General features: G+C 43.1%; 1 protein-coding gene across 5 annotated transcripts in view; it reads left to right on the top strand.

Annotated features, from left to right (window-relative positions):
* Window positions 1-21775, top strand: part of MSH2 (mutS homolog 2) — a 107317-nt gene that overhangs the window by 1179 nt on the left and 84363 nt on the right. For 2 of the 5 annotated variants that reach the window (XM_055377842.2, XM_004029201.5), the window contains exons 2-6: window positions 4479-4633; window positions 6165-6443; window positions 8497-8643; window positions 10337-10486; window positions 12512-12645. In XM_055377842.2, the coding sequence (XP_055233817.2) occupies window positions 4479-4633; window positions 6165-6443; window positions 8497-8643; window positions 10337-10486; window positions 12512-12645 (865 nt within the window). Of the gene's footprint in view, window positions 1-4478; window positions 4634-6164; window positions 6444-8496; window positions 8644-10336; window positions 10487-12511; window positions 12646-21775 lie in introns of those variants that run through there. The other 3 variants (XM_055377843.2, XM_055377841.2, XM_055377844.2) reach the window with 2 other exon arrangements.

Below are 21775 nucleotides of genomic sequence, written 5' to 3'. Positions count from 1 at the left end.
ATCAAGTCGCTGCCCCTCTGCTTATTAACGTGTGACCTTGGGCTAGTCATGGACGCTATCTGCTTCAGCTCAGCATTCATTGCTCTCCGTCACCCGACCCCATCTATCCAGGATTATCTCTCTCTGGAAAGCTACAAACGTCTCACCCTATGTGGGCCAAATGTTCTGGATAGGCCTAGTTAACCTCTTCTCTCCCTGTTTTCTTTGCGCTTTCTTGCAGCTATGTAGTTATGCTAATGAAAAGAGCATCCTGGGGGGAGTAGAGTTGTGGATTCTAGTCCTGACTAGAGAACTAGTGCAAATGCGATACTCCTGATGAAAAAATGTTTCATTCGTTAGATATACATGTGTTAGGCAGGGTTATGGACACTAGATGAAAAAAGAAATACCTCTACTTTCGTAGAGATCACTATTGGACAGCAAGGCAGAAATAATTACAATTCAAGTTGGAGGCTTATGGAGGTGAGCTTGTAAGAGGTTACAAGAGGCGCCGAGGCAGGATCGCCAAAGACGGAAGACTTTGGAAGAGTCTCATACAACGGAAGAGGCGTTATATGAGACACCAAAGTCCACGTTGAGTCTTGGTGGACTAGAAGTTTGCTAGGGAGAGGGCTTGAAACGAGGTAGATTGGCGTTGCTGGTGTAGAAAAGGAAGGTGAGGAGACTGGCCCAGGTGGGTGGGGTTAGATGACCAAAGGCTTTTCCTGTGGTGTTGAGCTGTTGGAATTTTATGCTGTAGCCAATGAAAAGTCTGAATTTTTTTTTTTTTTTTTTTTTTCTGAGACAGAGTCTTACTCTGTCGCCCAGGCTGGAGTTCAGTGGTGTAATCCTGGCTCACTGCAACCTCCACCTCCTGGGTTCAAGTGATTCTCCTGCCTCAGCCACCCGAGTAGCTGGGATTACAGGCACGTGCCACCACGCCTAGCTAATTTTTGTATTTTTAGTAGAGATGGGGTTTCACCATGTTGGCCAGGCTGGTCTCAAACTCCTGACCTCAAGTGATCCACCCACCTTGGTCTCCCAATGTGCTGGGATTACAGGTATTAGCCACTGCACCTGACCTACGCAGATTTTACATAAGACTTTAAAACAGGTCGGGCGTAGTGACTCATGCCTGTAATCCCAGCACTTTGGGAGGCCGAGGCGGGCGGATCACAAGGTCAGGAGATCAAGACCATCCTGGTCAGGAGATCAAGACCATCCTGGCTAACACGGTGAAACCCTGTCTACACTAAAAATACAAAAATCCCAGCACTTTGGGAGGCCGAGGTGGGCGGATCACGAGGTCAGGAGATTGAGACCATCCTGGTTAACACGGTGAAACCCTGTCTCTCCTAAAAATACAAAAAATTAGCTGGGTGCGGTGGCAGGTGCCTGTAGTCCCAGCTTCTTGGGAGGCTGAGGCAGGAGAATGGTGTGAACCCGGAAGGCGGAGCTTGCAGTGAGCCAAGATCGTGCCACTGCACTCCAGCCTGGGCAACAGAGCGAGACTCCATCTCAAAAAAAAAAAAAAAAAAAAAAAAAGACTTTAAAACAAATTATAAGAAAGGACAGGCCAAGTGCAGTGGTTCGTTCCAGCACTTAGGGATGCCAAGGTGGGAGGATAGCTTGATGCTAGGAGTTGAAGACGAGCTTGTGTAACATAGCGAGACCCATCTCTACAAAAAAATTAAATAGTTATCTTTAGAACTTATGATTTTTATGTGTAGACTCCATATAAGCAGAGGGTCTATGCTTATTCACTATTTATTACCTTCCATAGTCCCTGCACATATAATAGGTGCTTCATAAACAATTTAATGAATGAATAAATTACTGAGAAAACACTGGAAGTTTTTGGGTTAGCATTGTGTTAGGTGCTTGATATGGTTTGGCTGTGTTCCCACCCTTATCTTATCTTGAATTCCCACGTGTTGTGGGAGGTACCTGGTGGGACATAATTGAATCATGTGGGCGGGTCTTTCCTGTGCTGTTCTCCTGGTAGTGAATAAGCCTCACAAGATCTGATGGTTTTAAAAACGGGAGTTTCCCTGCACAGACTCTCGCTCTTTGCCTGCCGCCATCCATGTAAGATGTAACTTGCTCCTCCTTGCCTTCCTCAATGATTGTGAGTCCTCCTCAGCCATGTGGAACTGGCTGCGGAGTCATTAAACTTCGTTCTTTTGTAAATTGCCCAGTCTCAGGTATGTCTTTTTTTTTTTTTTTTTTGAGACAGAGTCTGGCTCTGTTGCTAGGCTGGAGTACAGTGGTGCAATCTCGACTCACTGCAGCCTCCGCCTCCCGGGTTCAAGCGATTCTCCTGCCTCAGCCTCCCAAGTAGCTGGGACTATAGGCGCATGCCACCATGCCCAGCTAATTTTTGTATTTTTAATAGAGACGGAGTTTCACCATGTTGGCCAGGATGGTCTTGATCTCTTGACCTCGTGATCTTCCTGCCTCGGCCTTCCAAAGAGCTGGGATTACACACCCAGCTGGGTATGTCTTTATTAGCAGCTTGAAAACAGACTAAAACAGTAAACTGATACCAATAGAGTGGGATGCAGCTGAAAAGATACCCGAAAATATGGAAGCAACTTTGGAGCTGGGTAACAGGCAGAGGTCAGAGCAGTTTAGAGGGCCCAGAAGACGACCAGAAAATGTGGGAAAGTTTGGAACTTCCTAGAGACTTGTTCAATGGCTTTGACCAAAATTCTGATAATGATATGGACAATGAAATCCAGGCTAATGTGGTCTCAGATGGAGATGAGGAACTTGTTGGGAAGTGGAGCAAAGGTGACACTTGTTATGTTTTAGTAAAGAGACTGGTGGCATTTTGCCCTGCCCTAGAGATTTGTGGAGCTTTGAACTTGAGAGAAATGATTTTGGGTATCTGGTGGGAGAAATTTCTAAGCAGCAAAGCATTCAAGAGGTGACTTGGGTGCTGTTAAAGGCATTCAGTTTTAAAAGGGAAACAGCATGAAAGTTTGGAAAATTTGCAGCCTGACAATGTGATAGAAAAGAAAATCCCATTTTCTGAGGAGAAATTCAAGCTAGCTACAGAAATTTGCATAAGTAATGAGGATCCCAATGTTAATCCCCAAGACAATGGGAAAAATGTCTCCAGGGCATGTCAGAGGCGTTCATGGCAGCCCCTCTCATCACAAGCCTAGAGGCCTAGGAGAAAAAAGTGATTTCATGGGCCAGCCCAGGGTCCCCATGCTGTGTGCAGCCTAGTGACTTGGTGCCCTGCATCCCAGCTGCCCCAGCTGTGGCTGAAAGGGGCCAACCTAGAGCTCAGGCCATGGCTTCAGAGGGTGCAAGCCTGTAACCTTGACAGCTTCCAGGTGGTGTTGAGCCTGCAGGTGCACAGAAATCAATAATTGAGGTTTGAGAATCTCTGCCTAGGTTTCAAAGATGTATGGAAACGCCTGCATGTCCAGGCGGAAGTTTGCTGCAGGGGTGGGGTGCTCATTGAGTTCCTCTGCTAGGGCAATGTAGAAGGGAAATGTAGGGTCAGGGCCCCCACACAGAGTCCCTACTGGCGCACTGCCTAGTGGAGCTGTGAAAAGAGGGCTACCGTTCTCCAGACCTCAGAATGGTAGAGCCACAGACAGCTTGCACCATGTGCCTGGAAAAGCTGTAGACAACGCCATCTCATGAAAGCAACCAGGCAGGGTGCTGTACCCTGCAAAGCCGCAGGGGCAGAGCTGTCCAAGGCTGTGGTTGCCTAGCTCTTGCGTCCACATGACCTGGACGTGAGACATAAGAGTCAAAGGAGATCATTTTGGATCTTTAAGATTTGACTGCCATGCTGGATTTTGGACTTGCGTGGGGCCTGTAGCCCCTTTGTTTTGGCCAATTTCTCCCATTTGGAATGGCTGTATTTACCCAATTCCTGTACCCCATTGTATCTGGGAAGTAACTAACTTGCTTTTGATTTGACAGGCTCATAGGCAGAAAGGACTTACCTTGTCTTGAATGAGACTTTGGACTGTGGAATTTTGAGTTAATGCTGAAATGAGTTAAGGCTTTGGGGGACTGTTGGGAATGCATGATTGGTTTTGAAATGTGAGGACATGAGATTTGGGAGGGGTCGGGGCAGAATGATATGGTTTGGCTATGTCCCCACCTAAATCCCATCTTGAATTCCCATGTATTGTGGGAGGGACATGGTGGGAGATAATTGAATCATGGGGATGGATCTTTCCCATGCTGTTGTGATAGTGAATAAGCCTCATGAGATCTGATGGTTTTAAAAACGGAAGTCTACCTGCACAAGCTCTTTCTTTGCCTGCTGCCATCCATGTAAGACATGACTTGTTCCTCCTTGCCTTCTGCCATGATTGTGAGACCTCCCCAGCCATGTGGAACTATAAGTCCAGTAAGCCTCTTTTTCTTCCCAGTCTCGGGTATGTCTTTATCAGCAGCATGAAGTCCAGCTAATACAGTGCTTGAACATGTAATATCTCAAATCTGTAATGTACTTTTTTTTTTTTAAGGAGCAAAGAATCTGCAGAGTGTTGTGCTTAGTAAAATGAATTTTGAATCTTTTGTAAAAGATCTTCTACTGGTTCGTCAGTATAGAGTTGAAGTTTATAAGAATAGAGCTGGAAATAAGGCATCCAAGGAGAATGATTGGTATTTGGCATATAAGGTAATTATCTTGCTTTTTAATTTACTTATTTTTTAAGAGTAGAAAAATAAAAATGTGAAGAATTTAATTGTGTTTTAGTATTTTAAGTAGATTGTGATAGTAGAATGGTTTGAGACACTTTAATAGCAATTAGCGTGTGGTTTTTAAAAAGTTGCGGTTTGGCTGGGCGCAGTGGCTCATGCTTGTAATCCCAGTATTTTGGGAGGCTGAGGCAGGTAGGTTGCCTGAGCCCAGGAGTTCAAGACCAGCCTGCCCAACGTGGTAAAGCCCCATCTCTACTGAAGATAAAAAAATTTAAAAAAATTAGCTGGGGCTATTGGCACACACCTGTGGTCCCAGCTAATCAAGAGGATGAGGTGAGAGGATCACTTGAGCCCAGGAGGTTGAGGTTACAGTTTAACTTTCAGAGGCCAAGGCAGGAGGATTGCTTGAGTCCAGGAGTTTGAGACCACCCTGGGGAATGTAGGGAGATCCCATCTCTATAGAGGGATAGATTAGATAGATAATTTCTGAGGGGAGGGGAGGGGAAGAGAAAGGGGGAGGGCCAGGGAAGGGAAGGGAAAGGGGAGGGGAGGGCAGGGCCAGCAGTAAGGTCATAATAGAGACATGTATCTGTAAGATCCTTATAATAGGTGAGGATGGCCACAAATTAGCGCCACAGATTTGTATTTTTAGTAGAGACAAGGTTTTACCATGTTGGCCAGGCTGGTCTTGAACTCCTGACCTCAAGTGATCCACCTGCCTTGGCCTCCCAAAGTGCTGAGATTACAGATGTGAGCCACCATGCCCAACCACAAGCATTTATTTATTTATTTATTTTGAGACAGAGTCTTGCTCTGTTGCCAGGCTGGAGTGTAGTGGCGCCATCTGGGCTCACTGCAAACTCTGACTCCGTGGTTCAAGCTTTTCTCCCGCCTCAGCCTCCCGAGTAGCTGGGATTACAGGTGCGTGCCGCAACACCTGGCTAATTTTTGTATTTTTAGTAGAGATGGGGTTTCACCATGTTGGCCAGGATGGTCTCGATCTCCTGACCTCATGATTCGCCTGCCTTGGCCTCCCAAAGTGTTGGGATTACAGGCGTGAGCCACAGCACTCAGCCAGTTATTTTTTTATAAGAAAACATTTTATTGGCCAGGCGTGGTGGCTCACACCTGTAATCCCAGCACTTTGGGAGGCCGAGGCAGGCGGATCATGAGGTCAGGAGTTCGAGACCAGCCTGGCCAACATGGTGAAACCCCATCTCTACTAAAAATACAAAAATTAGCCAGGCGTGGTGGTGTGCGCCTGTATTCCCAGCTACTGGGGAGGCTGAAGCAGGAGAATCGATTGAACCCTTGAGGCAGAGGTTGCAGTGAGTTGAGATCGCACCATTGCACTCTAGCCTGGGTGACAGAGCAAGACTTCATCTCAAAAAAAAGAGAAAACATTTTATTAATAACGTTCATCGAGTTTGGATTTTTCCTTTTTGCTTATAAAATTTTAAAGTATGTTCAAGAGTTTGTTAAATTTTAAAAATTTTATTTTTACTTAGGCTTCTCCTGGCAATCTCTCTCAGTTTGAAGACATTCTCTTTGGTAACAATGATATGTCAGCTTCCATTGGTGTTGTGGGTGTTAAAATGTCCGCAGTTGATGGCCAGAGACAGGTTGGAGTTGGGTATGTGGATTCCATACAGAGGAAACTAGGACTGTGTGAATTCCCTGATAATGATCAGTTCTCCAATCTTGAGGCTCTCCTCATCCAGATTGGACCAAAGGAATGTGTTTTACCCGGAGGAGAGACTGCTGGAGACATGGGGAAACTGAGACAGGTAAGCAAATTGAGTCTAGTGAGATTCCAGGCCTAGGAAGGGCTCTTTAATTGATATGATACTGTTTTATTTCAGGAAAAATAATAAAAAAACTCTTATTTTTTGTATCTAATTGAAATAATGTTCTGATGTTTACAGAAACTTTGTATATTTAATTGGACATTAGAACAAGCTGTTTGTTGTGTAAGATTTATTTTACCTCAGCTCTTTTCTCCCCCCTTTCCTTTCTGTCTTGTGTTCCAAAAGAGTAATTATTACGGTAAATATTACTGTAATTATGGATTTATCAAATAAGATGCAGTTCTTTAGCATTTTTTGATAGTTCGAGTGGAACTTTAGCCTGTTATTTTACTATTTGTTGTATTTTAACTAAATTCTGATTGTGTCTTTTTTTTTTTTTTTTTTTTGAGACCGAGTCTTGCTCTGTCGCCCAGGCTGGAGTGCAGTGGTGCGATCTCGGCTCACTGCAACCTCCGCCTCCCAGGTTCAAGCAATTCTTCTGCCTCAGCCTCCTGAGTAGCTGGGATTACAGGTGTGTACCAGCACACCCAGCTAATTTTTGTATTTTTAGTAGAGATGAGGTTTCACCATCTTGGCCAGGCTGGTCTTGAACTCCTCACCTCGTGATCCACCCACCTCGGCCTCCCAAAGTGCTGGGATTACAGCCATGAGCCACCATGTTCGGCTTTGATTGTGTCATTTGTATAGGCATGTGGTTTATTATTTAGTTATTTCTTTTTTTTTTTTTTCTTTGAGGTGGAGTATCACTCTTGGTGCCCAGGCTGGAGTGTAATGGCGTGATCTCAGCTCACTGCAACCTCTACCTCCTGGGTTCAAGCAATTCTCCTGCTCTAGCAGGAGTAGCTTGGGATTACAGGCATGCCCCACCACACCTGGCCAATTTTGTGTTTTTAGTAGAGACAGGGTTCCACCATGTTGGTCAGGCTGGTCTTGAACTCCTGACCTCAGGTGATCCGCCCACCTCAGCCTCCCAAAGTGCTGGGATTATAGGCATGAGCCATGGTGCCCAGCCTATTTAGATTTTTTTTTTTTTTTTTGCGACTGAGTCTGACTCTGTCACCCAGGCTAGAGTGCAGTGGCACGATCCACAATCTTGGCTCACTGCAGCCTCCACCTTATGGGTTCAAGCGATTCTTCTGCCTCAGCCTCCCAAGTAGCTGGGACTGCAGGCACATGCCACCACGCCCGGCTAATTTTTGTATTTTTATAGAGACGGGGTTTCATCATATTGGTCAGGCTGGTCTCTAACTCCTGACCTTGTGATCCGCCCGCCTTGGCCTCCCATAGTGCTGGGATTACAGGCGTGAGCCACAGCGCCAGGCCTAGATATTTCTTAAGGTATGTATCTCCCAAAGATTCTTCACTTTTTGTGATCCTCAAGTACCATAACCACCGCTGGAGATAACACATGTGATGGACATTTTTAGCATAGATTGTATCTAAGCAACTTTCCACAAGTAATATTTCTGTTAAGGGTTGTTATTGTGGCCGGGCGTGGTGGCTCACACCTGTAATCCTGGCACTTTGGGAAGCTGAGGCGGGCGGATCACCTGAGGTCAGGGATTCGAGACCAGCCCGTCCAATGTGGTGAAACCCTGTCTCTACTAAAAATGCAAAGGAAAAAAAAATCTAGCCAAGCATGGTGGCTTGCTCCTGTAATCCTAGCTACTTGGGAGGCTGAGGCAGGAGAATTGCTTGAATCTGGGAGGCAGAGGTAGCAGTGAGCCAAGATCGTGTCACCGCATTCCAGCCTGGGCGACAGTGAGACTCTGTCTCAAAACAAAAAAAGAGTTGTTACCGTTGGGACTATTTTTTGAAAGCTTTATGTGAACGTAATTTTATATTTTGATGAAAATTTAGTTTATTGATGTAAAAAGTGTATCAGTACATCATATTATCAGTGTCTTGCACATTGTATAAACATTTAATGTAGGTGAATCTGTTATCACTATAGTTATCAATGTTATAATTTTCATTTTTGCTTTTCTTATTCCTTTTCTCATAGTAGTTTAAACTATTTCTTTCAAAATAGATTATTCAAAGAGGAGGAATTCTGATCACAGAAAGAAAAAAAGCTGACTTTTCCACAAAAGACATTTATCAGGACCTCAACCGGTTGTTGAAAGGCAAAAAGGGAGAGCAGATGAATAGTGCTGTATTGCCAGAAATGGAAAATCAGGTACATGGATTATAAATGTGAATTACAATATATATAATGTAAATATGTAATATATAATAATATGTAAACTATAGTGACTTTTTAGAAGGATATTTCTGTCATATTTATCTCAAAACCTAATCTGTGTATCAATGATATTAAGCTTTTTTTTTTTTTTTTGAGACAGAGTTTCACTTTTGTTGCCCAGGCTGGAGTACAATGGCGCAGTCTTGGCTCACCACAACCTCTGCCTCCCAGGTTCAAGTGATCCTCCTGCCTTGGCCTCCTGAGTAGCTGGGATTACAGGCATGTGCCACCACGCCTGGCTCATCTTTTTTTTGTATTTTTAGTAGAGATGGGGTTTCTCTATGTTGGTCAGGCTGGTCTGAAGCTCCTGAAACTCAGATGATCCGCCCGCCTCGGGCTTCCAAAGCGCTGAGATTATAGGCATGAGCCACTGTGTCCGGCCTGTTTTTATAGTTTATGTACTTGGAATTATATAATATATTCTGCCTAGCTTCTTTCATTCAATATTTGTAAGATTTATCCATATTATTGAGTGTAGTTGTGGATTTTTGCATTCATATTTCATAGCATGAGCATGTCAGAATTTATCCATTTTACTTCCCTTCCGCCCGCTGCTGCTACTCTCCCCATTTTACCTTTTTTTTTGTTTTTTTGAGATGGAGTCTCAGAATCTCGCTCTATCGCCCAGGCTGGAGTGCTGTGGCGCAGTCTCAGCTCACTGCAACTTCTGCCTCTGGGTTCAGCTGCACGCCACCATGCCTGGCTAATTTTTGTATTTTCAGTAGAGGGGATTTTGCTATGTTGGCCAGGCTGGTCTTGAACTCCTGACCTCAGGTGATCCATCCGCCTTGGCCTGCCAGAGTGCTGTGATTACAGGCGTGAACCACCGTGCCCGACCCCCATTTTAATTTTGATGGACATTTGGGTAATTTTCATTTTTGGCTGTTATAAATACTGCTGCAATTACAGTTAATTTTCACAGTTCTTTTTTTTTGAGATGAGTTTCGCTCTTGTTGCTCAGGCTGGAGTGCAATGGTGCGATCTCAGCCCACTGCAACCTTCACCTTCTGGATTCAAGCGATTCTCCTTTCTCATCTCCTGAGTAGCTGGGGTTTACAGGCATGCGCCACCATGCCCAGCTAATTTTTGTATTTTAATTTCACAGTTCTGGAGGCTGGGAAGTTCAGAATTAAGGCACTGGCTGATCTGTTGTCTGGTGAGGGCCCACTTCCTCATAGATAACCATTTTCTCACTCTAACCTCACAAGGTTGAAAGGGCCTAATTTTTGTATTTTTAGTAGAGATGGGGTTTCACTATGTTGGCTAGGCTGGTCTCAAACTCCTAGCCTGGAGTCATCCGCCTGCCTCGTCCTCCCAGAGTGCTTGGATTACAGCATGAGCCACTGCGCCCCCCCCCCCCCCCCATTTTAGTTTTGATGGACATTTGGGTAATTTTCTTTTTTGGCTATTCTAAATAATGCTGTGATTACTGTTAATTTTCACCTTGTAAAAACCATTTTCAAATCTCAAGAGATTAACCTTTAGTTTTCTTGGTTTGTATTGGGAAGGAACACCAAGGAAAATGAGGGACTTCAGAATTTATTTTCATTTTGCATTTGTTTTTTTAAAATCTTTAGAACTGGATCCAGTGGTATAGAAATCTCCGATTTTAAATTCTTAATTTTAGGTTGCAGTTTCATCACTGTCTGCGGTAATCAAGTTTTTAGAACTCTTATCAGATGATTCCAACTTTGGACAGTTTGAACTGACTACTTTTGACTTCAGCCAGTATATGAAATTGGATATTGCAGCAGTCAGAGCCCTTAACCTTTTTCAGGTAAAAAAAAAAAAAAAAAAAAGAAAAAAAAAGTTAAAAATGTTGAATGGTTAAAAAATGTTCTCATTGACATGTACTGAAGAAGCTTATTAAGGAGCTAAAATATTTTGAAATATTATTATACTTGGATTAGATAACTAGCTTTAAATGGCTGTATTTTTCTCTCCCCTCCTCTGCTCCACTCCACTTTTTAACTTTTTTTTTTTTTTTTAAAGTCAGAGTCTCACTTGTCCCCTAGGCCAGAGTGCAGTGGCACAATCTCAGCCCACTGCAACCTCCACCTCCCAAGTAGTTGGGATTACAGTTGCCTGCCACCATGCCTGGTTAATTTTTATATTTTTAGTAGGGATAGGGGGACAGGGTTTCACCATGTTGGCCAGGTTGGTCTCAAACTTCTGACCTTAGGTGATCCTCCCCCGTCGGCTTCCCAAAGTGCTGGGATTACAGGCTTGAGCCATCGTGCCCAGCCTACTTTTTTACTTTTTTAGAGACTGGGCTTTACTCTATCACCCAGGGTGGAGTGAAGTGGCAAGATCATAGCTCACTGCACTCTTGAACTCCTGGGCTCAAGCGATCTTCCTGCTTCAACCTCATGAGTAGCTGGGTCTACAGGCACAAGCCACCATGCTTGCCTAATTTTAAAATTTTTTCAGAGTTGGAATTTCACAGTGTTGCCCAGGATGTTCACTCACTCCTGGCTTCAAGTGATTCTTCTGCCTTAGCCTCTAGAGTGGTAGCTCGGATTACAGGCATGAACCACTATGCTCTGCTGTTTTTTTTTTTTTTTTTTTTTTGAGAGACTGGTGTCGCTATGTATGCTCCCTAGGCTGGAGTGCAGTGGCTATTCACAGGAAGTGCCATCAGAGTGTACTACAGCTTCAAACTCCTGGGCTCAAGCACTTCTATCATAGTCTCCAAAGTAGCTGGGACTATGGGTGTGTCTCATTGTGCCTTGCTCTCGAATTGCTTTTTTTTTTTTTTTCTAGTTTCAAGCTGTCTATGTAGTATTAGTCCTCACTTTATGAATAATTTTGTATACTACTAATAGCAATTTTTTTTTTTTTTTCCGTCTCATTCTTGTCGCCCAGGCTGGAGTGCAGTGCTGTGATCTCAGCTCACTGCAACCTCTGCCTCTCTGGTTTGGGCAATTAGCTGGGATTAGAGGCGCCCGCCACCATGCCCAGCTAATTTTTGTATTTTTAGTAGACACGGGGTTTCATCTTGTTGGCTAGGCTGGTCTTGAACTCCTGACCTCAGGTGATCCACCCGCCTCAGCTTCCCAAAGTGCTGGGATTACAGGCGTGAGCCACCTCGCCTGGCCCACATCTTCTTCAATTATTTTGTTGTTGTTGTTGTTGTTTTGTTTGTTTGTTTGTTTGTTGTTTGTTAGAACTCCAGGTGATCTGCCTGTCTCGGCCTCCCAAATTGATGGGATTACAGGTGTAAACCACTGGGCCTGGCCTAGCAATTTAAAATGACATTCTAAGAAGTTTTATGTCTAAATCTGCAGTAAGTGGCTGGGTGATGTGGCTCATGCCTGTAATCCCAACGCTTTGGGAGTCCAGGGTGGGAGGATGACTTGAGGCCAGGAGTTGAGACCAGCCTGGGCAACATAATGAGACTCTGTCTCTACAAAAGAAAATATTAGCGGGGCTTAGTGGCGTGCGCCTGTAGTCTCAGCTACTCGAAAGGCTGAAATGGGAGGATTCCTTGAGCCCCAAGAGTTCTGGCTTGCCATGAGCCAGGATGGCACCACTGCACTCCAGTCTGGGCAATAGAGTGAGACCCTGTCTCAACAAATAAAATAAAACTGTAGTAATTATAAAGTGGTTTTGGCTGGGGGAGAAATGTACAGTTGAACATACGGATTAAGAGGTTGAAAGTTGGTCTTAGGAAGAGGAACTTTTTGTGGAAATTTCTTAATATTTGAAGAATATTATGTTATTGTTCCTCTGTTTTTCATGGTGTAGTAAGGTTTTCACTAATGAGCTTGCCATTCTTTCTATTTTATTTTTTGTTTACTAGGGTTCTGTTGAAGATACCTCTGGCTCTCAGTCTCTGGCTGCCTTGCTGAATAAGTGTAAAACCCCTCAAGGACAAAGACTTGTTAACCAGTGGATTAAGCAGCCTCTCATGGATAAGAACAGAATAGAGGAGAGGTATGTTATTAGTTTATACTTTTGTTAGTTTTATGTAACCTGCAGTTACCCACATGATTATACCACTTATTGTAATATGCAGTTTTGCAAGTATATCTTACCATTTAACTGTACAGAGTACATAGTAATAGAGTGGTAATTATTTAGATTGATTAAAGAACTCATTTTTTTAATTAAGTTTTTTTCACTATAAAAGTTTATTTAATTTGAGATGGTATGGTATCGAACATGTTCATATTGTGTGTAATCTTGGGTAAATTACTCAACCTTTATGTCATAGTTTCTTCACCTTTAAAATGACATTAATAAAAGAGCTACTTAATAGGATTATAAACATGAGATGATTTAATATACATAAAATATTTACAGTCTGATATATAGGAAGCACTTAACTCTTTATTCTAGAAAAGATTTAAGGTGACCTAAACATATATGACAGAAAATCTTTAAAATTGTGGAAATAAAAGGTTGTATAATTCTGCTATCCTAAAATTACTAGTATTTCAATATATTTTATTTTAGTCTTTTCTTTTAGATACAAGTTTTAAAACTTTTAAGTGAAGTGTAATATACATAAGTACTGCTTGATGAATTTAAGGTGATTTCTAAAGCCAGGTTTGTTGGGGAAGAGGAGTGGGATTTAGTGATTTAGAACCAGAAATTGGGGCTGGGTGCAATGGCTCATGCCTATAATTCCAGCACTTTGGGAGGCCGTAGTGGGAAAATTGTTTGTGCCCCGGAGTTCAAGACCAGCCTGGGCAACTCAGTGAGACACCATCTCTACAAAAGAAAAAAAAAATTAGCTCAGTGTGGTGACATGTACCTGTAGCCCGAGCTACTCGGGAGGCTGAGGTGGGAATATCACCCTGGCCCAGAAGTTTGAGGCTGCAGTGGGCTATGATTGTGCCACTGAACTCCAGCCTGGGCGATGGAGTGAAACCCTGTCTCAAAAAACAACAAAAAAAAAGAAATTGAGGCTGGGCACGGTGGCTCACACATAAAATCCAGCACTTGGGGAGGTTGACGCAGGATAATTGCTTGAGCCCAAGAGTTTGAGACCAGTCTGGGCAACAAAATGACACCCCATTTCTACCATAAAAAAATTGTTTAAAATTAGCTGGGCATGGTGGCATGTGCCTGTGGTCCCAGCTACATGGGAGGCTAAGGCTGGAGGATTGTTTGAGCCCAGGAGGTTGAGGCTGCAGTGAGCCATATTCATGTCCCTGCACTCCAGCCTGGGTGACATAGTGAGACGCTGTCTCAAAACAAAAATCAACAGGCCAGATGTGGTGGCTCACCCCTGTAATCCCAACACTTTGGGAGGCCGAGGCGGGTGGATTACTTGAGGTCAAGAGTTCGAGACCAGCCCGGCCAACATGGCGAAACCCCATCTCTACTAAAAATACAAAATTAGATGGGCATGGTGGTGTGTGCCTGTAATCCCAGCTACTCTTGAGGCTGAGGCATGAGAATCGCTTGAGTTGGGAGGCAAAGGTTGCAGTGAGCCAAGATTGTGCCACTGCACTCTACCCTGGGTGACAAACGAGATTTTGTATCAAACAAACAAACAAACAAACAAAAAAAGACACCCAAAATCAACAACAACAAAAATGATATTGGAATGATTGGATCCCCAAAGATAAATGTTTGAGGTGATGGATATCTCAGTTACCCTGATTTGAGTATTATACATTGTATACATGTATTAAAATATTACAAACCCCCAAATGTGTACAATTATGAGGTATCAATAAAAAAGAGATTGGAAGGACTGGGTAATTTGCAAGTAATTAATGCAATTTACAATTTTTAATTTTTATTTGTGAATAAGTAGTTATATTTATACGTGTCAAAATTCAAAAAGGACAGGTGGATATACAGTGATAAGTCATCCCCCCTTCTCTGTCAGCTCCATAAAGAGCCCCTGTCTTGCATGGCTCCAGGGTCACATTTCCTATTGTATTTTGCCACCACCTGCCCTGGGAGCAACAGTGTTAGTTTCTTGAACATCCTTCGAAGCAGAATCTGGGCCTACACAAGCAAAACAAGTATGTCTATTCTCTCTCCTCTTTAATTTTTTTAAAGGAAGTGATTGATAATTTAACACTCAAGCTATAGGTCATTGGTTATATTTTTAATTTCCAATTTATGGGAATAGAGGAAGTGTCAGTGATCCCCTTCTGGTTTAAGAACTGGAGGATGCATGTGTTTAGACCCTTTAGAAACCTGAAATGTCACCTAATATAATTATCAGAGTAACACTTTTTAGTAAGCAAGCTATCTATCAAAAGTAGGTTTTTGAAGAAGAGGGTGAGGAAAGGTTACTTTCATGGGACATAGCAATAATTTCTAAAATCTAATGGTTTTATAAGACTTGTTCATTAGAAGTAACATCTGTGAGGATGGCTTTATGAGTCAAAATATTATCTGCTTAATACCCCACCTGTAGGGTAAGAAGAAATATTTTTTTCTTGGTGACAATAATTTTTAGCAGCAAGTGGGGAGGGCCTGTGGCTTCCAAGGCCAAACGTTGAAATACCACAGACTAGGAAGAAAAAGATACACTCCTTATACAGGATTTGTTTGTTTCTTCTTTTTTCTTCATTTTTGTAGAGACAAGGTCTCACTATGTTGCCCAGGCTGGTCTCTCTTTTTTTTTTTGAGCCCGAGTTTCACTCTTGACACCCAGGCTGGAGTGCAGTGGTGTGATTTTGGCTCACCGCAACCTCTGCCTCCCGGGTTCAAGCGATTCTCCTGCCTCAGCCTTCCTGAGTAGCTGGGATTACAGGCATGCGCCACCATGCCCGGCTAATTTTGTATTTTTAGTAGAGACGGGTTTCTCCATGTGGGTCAGGCTGCTCTCGAACTCCCGGCCTCAGATGATCCACTTGCCTCGGCCTCCCACAGTGCTGGGATTACAGGCATGAGCCACTGAGCCCAGCCATGCTGGTCTCAAGCAATCCCCACCCACCTCAGCTTCCTAAAGTGCTGGCATTACAGGTGTGAGCCCCCATGCCCAGCCTGTTTCTTATAATTATTCCTCTTTCTCAACTCTGTCTGCTGTGGTACCTCATGCTTCCTAGTTTAAGCCTTCTTGGGAGTTCTCAGGAGAAATCTGTTATCTCCCTTACTAAGCATTTCGGATTGATCTTCCTTCCAGGTTACATATAAAACCAAGTTTTTTTGGTTCTTTTTTTTTTTTCTTTTCAATGAGATTTTGTCATGTTTAGCCTGGTTTCAAACTCCCAAGCTCAAGTAATGCACCTTCCTTTGCCTCCCAAAGTGCTAGGATTACAGGCATGAAGCACTGCACCCGATCTGTACTGTTCATCTTTCCATTCACTAAAACCTACTTGCAACTATGAGCATATGTTATTGCCATGTAGGAATGAGTTTCTAGGGATTTGTTCCTTTTTGTACTTTATTTAAACAGTCGAATTAGAAATTATTATTATCATTATTTATTTTTTGAGATGGAGTCTTGCTTTGTTGCCCAGGTTGGAGTGCAGTGGCGTGATCTCGGCTCACTGCAACCTCCACCTCCTGGGTTCAAGTGATTCTCCTGTCTCAGCCTCCCGAGTAGCTGGGACTACAGGCGTGTACCACCACACCTGGCTAATTTTTATATTCTTAGTAGAGACAGGGTTTCACTATTTTGGCCAGGCTGGTCTCGAACTCCTGACCTCAGATGATCCACTCACCTTGGCCTCCCAAAGTACTGGAATTATAGGCGTAAGCCACCGTGCCCGGCCGAAATTATTTATAATAAGCAAGGCATGGTGGCTTGTGCCTGAAGTCCCAGCTACTTGGGAAGCTGAGGCAGGAGGATCACAGGTTCAAGTCCACCCTGGGAAAATAGTGAGAACCTTCCCTATCCCCAGTCTTCAAAAAAGAAAAAAATTTGCTGGAGAAGGTCACACAATGCTGATAGGTCCCATTCTGCTTTCATGCTTTCTAGTTTTCAGTGATAACTGGATGTTACTTTTATTGTCTGACTCATTATAGTGACCAACTCCCAATTTTTTACTTTCCCTTAAGCCTTCAGCTATCTCCTACCTCTAAGCAGATGATTTCTTCCTTAACCCTTAAAACCTCAAAATTTATCTGTACTTCCACTCTTTTACCCTCTGGCTCTTTCTCAGAAGAAGAAATAACACTTTTATTTCTTTTCAAAGCCAACCTTTCCATACTTTACTTGGAGACATATTTCTTTTTTTTGTTTTGTTTTTGAGTGGAGTCTCACTCTGTCGCCTGGTCTGGAGTGCAATGGCGCAATCTCCACTCAGTGCAACCTCTGCCTCTCAGGTTCAAGCGATTCTCCTGCCTCAGCCTGCTGAGTACCTGGGATTATAGGTTAGCACACCACACCCGGCCAAGTTTTGGGTTTTTAGTAGAGACAGGGTTTTGCCATGTTGGCCAGGCTGGTCTCTAACTCCTGACCTCGCGATCCGCCCCCCTCAGGTGCAAGCCACCACGCCCAGCCCTAATGTAGCAATCTTAATTAGAAATATGTCTCTGGCTGGGCGCGGTGGCTCATGCCTATAATCCCAGCACTTTGGGAGGCCAAGGCGGGCAGATCACCTGAGGTCAGGGGTTCAAGACCAGCCTGACCAACATGGAGAAACCCTGTCTCTATTAAAAATACAAAATTAGCTGGGTGTGGTGGCATATGCCTGTAATCCTAGCTACTCAGGAGGCTGAGGCAGGAGAATCGCTTGAACCTGGGAGGCGGAGGTTGCGGTGAGCCAAGATCTCACCATTGCACTCCAGCCTAGGCAACGAGCAATACTCCATCTCAAAAAAAAAAAAAAAAGATTGCTATGTTAATCTTATTTTATTTATTTATTTATTTTTTTGAGACAGAGTCTCACACTATTGCTAGGGCTGGAGTGCAATGGCATAATGTTAGCTCACTGCAACCTCCGCCTCCCGGGTTCAGGTGATTCTCCTGCCTCAGCCTCCCGAGTAGCTGGGATTACAGGTGCCCGCCACCACGCCTGGCTTATTTTTTGTATTTTTTAGTAGAGACGGGGTTTCACTACGTTGGCCAGGCTGTTCTTGAACTCCTGACCCTGTGATTCGCCCACCTGAGCCTCCCAAAGTGCTGGGATTATAGACGTGAGCCACCGTGCCTGGCTTATGTTAATCTTATTTTATATAAGAAGAAATAATATTAAACTAGAAGGCAATAAAAATGCCAGATTCAATACACAAATTATTTTGTCAGCATTTCCACAAGAATAAACTATTTTATATGCTAACATATGTTCAATGTTCCTTACAGAATTCTGACATTAAAAATGAAAAATTACCAAAGCTTCAGATGAATCAATAAATGGACAAAAGAAAAAGCTTAAAAGGATAAAGAGCAACACTCCAAGTGCATGTATAAACATAAGGACTCTTGGGACTTAACCTTTTTAAAAATCTTTAGGCCTAGCACAGTATTTGCTATTTAATGTATCAAATGGGTGGTTTTGACTTCATTAATCCATGTATAGGACAGATGAAAAAAAGAATTATAAACTTGTAATTACAGTTCTTTAGGAACCATATTTGCTCTCAGCCTTTTAAATATGCTGTCAGGCAATTCCAGTCAGCACTTTTGAAAAAAACCTACCTACCTACCTACCTACCTATCTATCTATCTATCTATCTAGAGACTGAGTTATAAGACTAGCTAGTTTTTGTATTTTTGGTAGAGACAGGATTTCATCATGTTTTCTAGGCTGTTCTTGAACTCCTGGGCTCAAGCCATCCACCCACCTCAGCCTCCCAAAGTGTTGGGATTACAGGTGTGAGCTCAGGAGTTCGAGACCAGCCTGGGCAACACGGTGAAACCCCTTCTCTAGTAAAATACAAAAAATTAGCTGCGTGTGGCGGTGTGCACCTGTGGTCCCAGTTACTTGGGAGGCTGAGGCAGGAGAATTGCTTGAATCTGGGAGGCAGAGGTTGCAGTGAGCTGAGATTGCACCACTGCACTCCAGCCTGGGCAACAGAGTGAGACTCTGTCTCCAAAAAAAAAAAAAAAAAAACCCAAGAATTTGATTAATTCTGTTGGAATTTTAAGGGTTAAGTGATCCCCAAAATGACTCAGCTGTATGCAAATTAATACAATATTAATTCGCATGTTGACTCAGCATTGCATGCAGCTGAGTCATTTTATTGAGTAGGATTGATAAGTATACTATGTTATGCCAACAGTAACTGTGATACTTCTAAAATTGTGATTTTTAAATTGGCATTGTCACGGAAACAGCAGAGTAGTTGTTTTTTTCTTTAAGCTTCTTTTAGCCAGAAACATAAACTGAAACTGTAATTATTACTGAAATCATATGTTGAATAGACTTGTGAAACTAGCAATTTATTAGGCTTTTAATGATATCTGGACCAAAGGCTGAGGGAGCTGTGCTTGTGTGTATGTTGCTTTGTGCTTTGTTTTTTAGAAGCTTGTCGTTTCTTTGCCGTTTTACTTCTTTCTTTTTTTTTTGAGACGGAGTCTTGCTCTTTCCCCCAGGCTGGAGTGCAGTGGCGCAGTTTCCGCTCACTGCAAGCTCCGCCTCCTGGGTTCACTCCATTCTCCTGCTTCAGCCTCCCAAGTAGCTGGGACTACAGGCGCCCACCACCACGCCTGGCTAATTTTCTGTATTTTTTGGTAGAGATGGGGTTTCACCATGTTACCCAGGATGGTCTTGATCTTCTGACCTTGTGATCCGCCCGCCTCGGCCTCCCAAAGTGCTGGGATTACAGGCGTGAGCCACCACGCCTGGCCCATTACCCATTACTTCTTTCTTAATGTTACATTATGTCTCCCTCTTTTTTTTTTCTTTTTTTTTTTTTTTTGAGACGGAGTTTCGCTCTTGTCGCCCAGGCTGGAGTGCAATGGTGCCATTTTGGCCCACTGCAACCTCTGCCTCCCAGGATCAAATGATTCTCCAGCCTCAGCCTCCCAAGTAGCTAGGATTACAGGCACCTGCCACCACGCCCAGCTAATTTTTGTATTTTTAGTAGAGATGGGGCTTTGCCATGTTGGCCAGGCTGGTCTTGAACTTCTGACCTCAGGTGATCTGCCTGCCTCAGCCTCCCAAAGTGCTGGGATTACAGGTGTGAGCCACTGCACCCAGTCCTTAATGCTACTTTATAGGTGAAAATTGTGAAATAACTTAAATTTCATTTTAATTAAAGTTAATTTTTGGGAAATTAATGAAAGGTTGACATTTTATTCTTTTGAATATTGCAGTTGTTATTTGGGTTTAAATTGGGGGGCTTAGGAAGGAAAGAAGCCTGATGGTTGTTTCTGAATTTTCTGAAAATTATGTTTGATACGCTGTATATGAAATCCAGCTTGGAGAGAATATGTCCATTGTTAAGGAAAAATTAATAAAGATTTGATCTAGATAAGGCATTCCAATCATTTGGAAGTGGTTTGAGTATCTTTTTTTTTTTTTAATTTGAGACAGAGTCTTGCTCTGTGGAGTGTAGTGGCGCAATCTTGGCTCACTGCATCCTCCACCTCCCGGGTTCAATCAAGCAATTCTCCTGCTTCAGCCTCCCGAGTAGCTGGGATTACAGGTATGGACTACCATCCCCAGCTAATTTTTTTTTTGGATGGAATATTGCTCCCATCGTGCAGGCTGGAGTGCAGTGGTGTGATCTCAGCTCACTGCAACCTCCACCTCCCATTTTCAAGTGATTAAGTGATTCTCTTTCCTCAGCCTCCCGAGTAGCTGGGATTACAGGCGTGTGCCACCACGTCGCCACCACGTCTGGCTAATTTTTGTATTTTTAGTAGAGACAGGGTTTCACCATGTTGGCCAGGCTGGTCACGAACTCCTGACCTCAGGTGATCCACCTGCTTGGATCCTCCCAAAGTGCTAGGATTACAGGTGTGAGCCACTGTGCCTGGCTTAAGTTTTGTATTTTTAGTAGAGATGGTGTTTCACCATGTTGGTCAGGCTGGTGTCAAACTCCTGACCACGCGATCCGCCTGCCTCGGCCTCCCAAAGTGCTGAGATTACAGGCGAGAGCCACCGTGCCCGGCCTGTTTGAGTATCTTTTAAAACCAGTAAGGACAAACTAGAGGTGTCAGCTCTCTTCATGGGGTTTGGAGAAACAAGACAAAAAGGAAAGAGATGTTTTGCCGGGCGCGGTGGCTCACTCCTGTAATCCCAGCACTTTGGGAGGCTGAGGACAGCAGATCACCCGAGGTCAGGAGTCAAGACCAGAGCCATTGCACTCCAGCCTGGGCAACAAGAGCACAACTTTATCTCAAAAAAAAAAACAAACAAAACAAAACTAAGGAAAGAGATGTTTTGATTTTTTAAGTCTAGGGTGTTCTGTTCTTACTCTACAGCACTTAGCAGTAGTGCATCTATCCACCTTGTTTGTTCTTTACAACAAAACCCCATTGGTTCTCTCTTACCAAGTTTGCTTTATTCTTGGTTTATCCTTTGTAAGATGTGAAAGGGATATGAAGAGCAAATAGGAAGTGTTACTGTTGCTGCTTGAGAGAAAGCTGTTTTACAGTTTGTTGGCAAACAATTTGTAAAAGTACAACAAAAGTGTGCATTTTTGGCTTCTTATTTATGTTTTATCATTGCTATATCTCATAATTTGTGTTTTTTAAAAATAACTTAACTTTTTATTTGAAAAGCACTGCAGGGTCACGTCATGTTTTTAAAAAATAAATTAAGAAGGTAAACACCCCTACTTCTACTTTACCTCTAGTCCTAGTCTATGGTGGTAATCAGTGTTAACAGTTTAGTTTGTGTTCTTACCCTTCCAGGGGTTTTTTTTTCTCTATGTATACAGATATATACATTTTTAAAAACATAGTTAACACTTAAAAACAATATGGGATCGTATTAGGAATAGAATTTGTATTCCTTCCCAACAGTATTTACAGTTTTTTTCCATTTCACTATGTATCTATTTATAAATTTTTTATTTCTAATAATTTCTCTTGAATAGGTGAGACATCATATAGTATAAAATTCAGTAGAAAATCAGTTTTTCAGAGGTACAAAATTGGCTGACTTTGCACAGACTCCTTTCAGTTCACAGGTAGGGATGCACAGCCACCTCTTCTACCGAGGACAGGAAAGGATATGTGTGCCTGTGGGCTCTTCAA

Source organism: Gorilla gorilla, chromosome 12 (genome assembly GCF_029281585.2).
Source record: "Gorilla gorilla gorilla isolate KB3781 chromosome 12, NHGRI_mGorGor1-v2.1_pri, whole genome shotgun sequence".
NCBI lineage: Eukaryota > Metazoa > Chordata > Mammalia > Primates > Hominidae > Gorilla > Gorilla gorilla.
This window is presented reverse-complemented; position numbering and strand designations above follow the sequence as displayed.